This window comes from Neodiprion lecontei, chromosome 3 (genome assembly GCF_021901455.1).
Source record: "Neodiprion lecontei isolate iyNeoLeco1 chromosome 3, iyNeoLeco1.1, whole genome shotgun sequence".
NCBI lineage: Eukaryota > Metazoa > Arthropoda > Insecta > Hymenoptera > Diprionidae > Neodiprion > Neodiprion lecontei.
Genome location: NC_060262.1, coordinates 21,441,131 through 21,446,263, shown reverse-complemented (window position 1 = coordinate 21,446,263; position 5,133 = coordinate 21,441,131). Strand labels below are relative to the sequence as shown.

The window sequence follows — 5,133 nt, the reverse complement described above, 5'->3', positions numbered from 1 at the left end:
GCGCACTGACAGCTACTGAATTTGGGCTTGCGCGAAAAACGAATTGAAATAATTTATTGTAAAGATGACAAGTTTGAAGAAGATTAGATGAAATGTAAATACAATTGCCATCGAATATTATAAAATTGTTAAACTCAGCGAGCACAAATCCTCGTTCACCTCCTCCTGAATCACCTTGATTATCCGCAACCACCCTTAACCACCCCCAACGACCACCGCCAACCACCTCGAGTTATACCTCGAATACTAATAAATATTTTCAGCGTGAGAACAAATCAAAAATAATGTGTAAGGTTTGATATAATTTTTTTATCGATATAATCTACCAGAAAGATTATGAGAAGATTGTAAAGTTATAGAAATTTTATTAGCGCACTGACAGTTACTGAATTTGGGCTTGCGCGAAAAACGAATTGAAATAATTTATTGTAAAGATGACAAGTTTGAAGAAGATTAGATGAAATGTAAATACAATTGCCATCGAATATTATAAAATTGTTAAACTCAGCGAGCACAAATCCTCGTTCACCTCCTCCTGAATCACCTTGATTATCCGCAACCACCCTTAACCACCCCCAACGACCACCGCCAACCACCTCGAGTTATACCCCGAATACTAATAAATATTTTCAGCGTGAGAACAAATCAAAAATAATGTGTAAGGTTTGATATAATTTTTTTATCGATATAATCTACCAGAAAGATTATGAGAAGATTGTAAAGTTATAGAAATTTTATTAGCGTACTGACAGCTACTGAATTTGGGCTTGCGCGAAAAACGAATTGAAATAATTTATTGTAAACATGAACGAGGAGCCACGGAGCGCTTATCCTGGAAGTCGAGTTTCACCGCGTAGCGGACCCGAAGCGCGGGATCCGGGAGGTTGAGAACCCGTTACTCGAAATACGTAGCGGACCCGAAGCGCGAGATCCGGGAGGTTGAGAACCCGGTACTCGAAATTTGCGGAGCGCGACTCTCATCCGTCCGCTCTACTGCGCGGTTGTTTCCAGACTGAGGAATTTGGCTAGCTGATTTTGAATTGGTGACGTCACTTTCTGAACATCCGAGATCCAAACTTTGGTTTCGACCTTTAATACTATGTATGATGATGTATGATGTACGATGTATGATGTACGATGTATGATGTATGATGATATGATATGATGTATAATGATTTTAGGTTTCACATTTCATACAAGAAATACACACTTTATCTCTCCTGCCGATTCCAGACTCAAGCGGCCAGGCCCTTCGATGGTCAGCCGTTGACTGAAGATATATTCTTCAGTGAACGGGTCGGCTAATAACGCTGCCGTTCTGCGACAGTTGGATGATGAAAAATTTTGCTCGTATCTTTCAAATGTGTGTTAAAATACACTCGAAGTGTTAAGAAGCGTCGTTCTTTCTCTCCCTATCACCTTTCTAGGTCTTTAAATCACTACGCAGGGTTAAATACTGTCTCATATACGGAGCATCCGTTTCATCTCGATCAAAATTAGCGCGTCCGCGATGTATTACAGCTACTCTGATTTTTTTTCCATACGAACACCTTTCGAAAAACAATTCTGCTTTCCTACCCAACGTAGATACAACACTTGCGACCAGCTAAAACAACGTTTCGATTCTATGCCTATGAAAATTCAAGATCGAGAGAGCAAATGAAAAGTTGTTGGAATAATTATGAATACTAATGTTATGAAATACATCGAGCGCGTATCGAATAGAATCCCATTTCGAAATGAATAATTCTGCTCTTTTCATATCATAGCTAATCTAGTAATATAGGTAAATAGGATGGTTGGAGGTGTTCGGAAATGGTAGGAGGTGGTCGGCGCTGGCAGAAGGTGATAGGGGGTGGTCGAAAGTGGCCATTGATGGTCGGAGGTGGCAGGGGGAGGTAGGAGGTGTTCGAAAATGGTAGGACATTTCAAAAGTTAAAGTCGACGATGATCCGGTGCATCAATTTTATCGTTACGGATTTTCTTTTTCTATGAGGCATAGAGTATTCAACAACGATAATGCAGTCCTTAAAATTCATCATTCATCTCTGTCTGGAAAGCTAATTCGCAAGGCGTGGTATTCTATTCTATTTGCATTATTAGAAAAATACCCGTACTCTACATGCACTGTTTCTAATCTTTTGCTACATTTGGTTTAATCCCCATGCTTCCACAGCACGAATAGTCGGAAATGTTTTTGATTATCCATAATAAAATAAAAGAAGTAACAAAGCTTAAATTTATTGTTAAAGCTCTAATGAATACATCAAACTGCGGTCGAATCAATTCATTTATTATTTGCACATGACCTCTGTATATTTGATAAATTATTCCTAAATACATTGAAACATACGTATTTATAATGAAATATCATGCAATAGGCTGTCTAAACTATAAACTATAATTTCTATCGAATAGCTGCTTTTATGTCAACAGGGCTTTGAGACTCAGTTCCGTTCGTCCTCCTCCTCGTCCACCTCCGACCACCACCAACAATCGCCAACCACCTCGAACAACCACCGATAACCACCTCGGGTTGTACCTGGAACAGCAATAAATATTTTCAGTATGAGAAAACATCAAAAACATTGCGTAAAGATTCATATAATCACAGGTTTTGTTTTTTGGCTGTAACTTTCGATGCGTTGATCGCAGCGTATTGGAACTGCGCCCAATCGATTTCTCTCGCAAAATTACGTCGGAATAGTGCCGCAATTAATTTATTCCAGCACTTTTGAAAATCGCGAAAATTTTCGCCAAAAATGCAAAGGGGTTAGCCTTACTTTTTCTTCATTTTTCGACCGAAAATTTCAGGTCTCAGATTCGATTTGTAAGACCCTTTCCTGACTAATTGGACCCCCAGGAACTCAGAAAATGCAGCGAAAGGATCGTGGGATCAACAGGAGAAAAGATACGAGGAAAAAAGCACCTGCTGAAAAATGTCGAAAACACAGGTTATCGTTTTTTGGCTGTAACTTTCGATGCGTTGATCGCAGCGTATTGGGACTGCGCTCAATCGACTTTTTTCGCAAAACCACGTCGAAATAGTGCATGAAAGAATTTATTCCGGCACTTTTCAAAATCGCGAAAATTTTCGTCAAAAATACAAAGGGGTTAGCCTCACTATCGGATGAAGAATATAAAGACAGTTGCCCTCATGGGCTCAGATGTGACATCCGTAAATTGCTCCGTGAGATAATCCAATGGTAGAGTTGAGAACTTATCGTAGAACATCACAGAGTTTCCGATTTCGACAAGATGCTGGCTGCATTCACCTTCCGAGTAACACAGTCTTCGCAATGGTAGGCCCAAGCCAGTACTTAGCCTGAGTGTACCTACCGACTTGTCGGCGATACAAGAAATTAATAATGAGAACTAATATCATTCAAAATTCGTAGCAAAACAGTGATTCAATTAAAGTATAGGTACCCGAGAGAAGAATGTATACATAGATCATGAATAAAAATAGATCATATGTAATAATGTCGCAGAGACCAAAAAGTGTAAATGTATATGCGGTCCATGTACGACATTGATATACCTGATTAATTTATGGTTATTACGTGATGCAAACTATAAATTTTATAATTTGCTAGGAAACATACTAGATTATCTACTATAATCGGGTATAATATGACAATAAAAGAATTGTTTGTTTCGATATGGGATACAATTCGACACGCAGTCTATATATCCCATAACATTCATATTTAGAATTAGGAGTAGGAGTAGGAATAGAAGTAGGATCAGGAGTAGGTTCAAGAGTGAGAGTAAGAATAGGAGTAGGATCAGGAGTTGGAGTAAGATCGTAGTAGAAGTAGGAGTAAGATTGAAGTAGAAGTAGGAGCAAGAGTAGGAGTAGAAGTATGGGAAGAGGGTAGGGGTGGGAAGGGTAGGGTAGGGTGGGGTAGGGTGGGGGGTAGGGTAGGGTAAGCGGACCAATTGGGTTGGGTTGGGTTGGGTTGGGTTGGCAACTCCAACTCGTAACACTCCTACTTCTGATTCTACTCCTACTCCTACTCTTGATCCTACTCCTACTTCTACTCCTACTCTATTCAATACTTTAGAATGATATTCTCACAGTGGACGAATCCTCATCGTCCTCGACCACCTTGTTTTCCTTGTCTTCCTGGTCCTCCATCTCGTCCACCTCCGGCCACAGCCAACCACCTCCAACAACCACCGATGACCACCTCGGGTTATACCTGGAATAGTAATCAGTCTTTTCAGTACAAGAACTTATCAAAAATATGTGCAAGTATTATTATAATTATTCAATTAATCAATTATGTAATAAATTTTAGTAGCGCACTTATAGCTACTGAATTTGTGCTTGCACGAAAAATGAATTGAAATAATTTATTGTACACACGACAAGTTTGAAAAAGTTTAGATACAATATAATTACAATTGCTATTAAATATTATAAAAATGTTCAACTCACCGAGCACAAATCTTCGTCCTCCTCGTCCTCGTCCTCGTCCTCCCCCTCGTCCACGTCCGTCCACCTCCAACCGCCGCCAACCAACTTCAACGATCACCGCTTCCCACCTCGGGTTATACCTTGAATAGTAATAAATGTTTTCAGTATTAGAACACATCAAAAATATTATGTAAGGATGAATATAAATAACTGATTAATAACAAAATAAATTATATCGGCGCATTTATAGCTCCTGAATTTGGGCTTGCGCGAAAAATGATTTGAAATAATTTATTGTAAAAATGACAAGCTTAAACAAATTTAGATAAAATATAATTACAAGCGCTGTTAAATATTATAAAAATGTTATACTCACCGTGCAGAAATCCTTGTCCTTCTCGTCCACCTTGTTCTCCTCGTCTCCCTCATTCTCCTCCTCCTCGTCCACCTCGACCACCCGCAATTCCCTCTAACCACCTTGGATTATACCTCGAACACTGATAAATATTTTCAGCATTAAAACACATCAAAAATATTGTGTAAGGATCAATATTATTTTTTTTTTTGAGTCATTCCACCAAGATTATGACAAAATTATAAATAATTGTAGAAATTTTAAAAGTGCATTGATAGCTACTGAAATTGGGTTTGGGCGAGAAATGAATTGAAATAATGTATTGTGATCATGACAATTTTAAAAAAATTTAGAC

General features: G+C 38.7%; 1 protein-coding gene across 1 annotated transcript; it reads right to left on the bottom strand.

The window, feature by feature from the left end:
• Positions 1-2,498: 2,498 nt before the first annotated feature.
• LOC124293733 lies at positions 2,499-4,612 on the bottom strand. The gene is made up of 4 exons (XM_046735891.1): positions 4,564-4,612; positions 4,082-4,205; positions 3,125-3,342; positions 2,499-2,542 (listed from the first exon to the last, which is right to left on the bottom strand). Coding segments are annotated over exons 1-4 (381 nt in total). The 5' UTR covers positions 4,602-4,612; the 3' UTR covers positions 2,499-2,541.
• Positions 4,613-5,133: the final 521 nt, after the last annotated feature.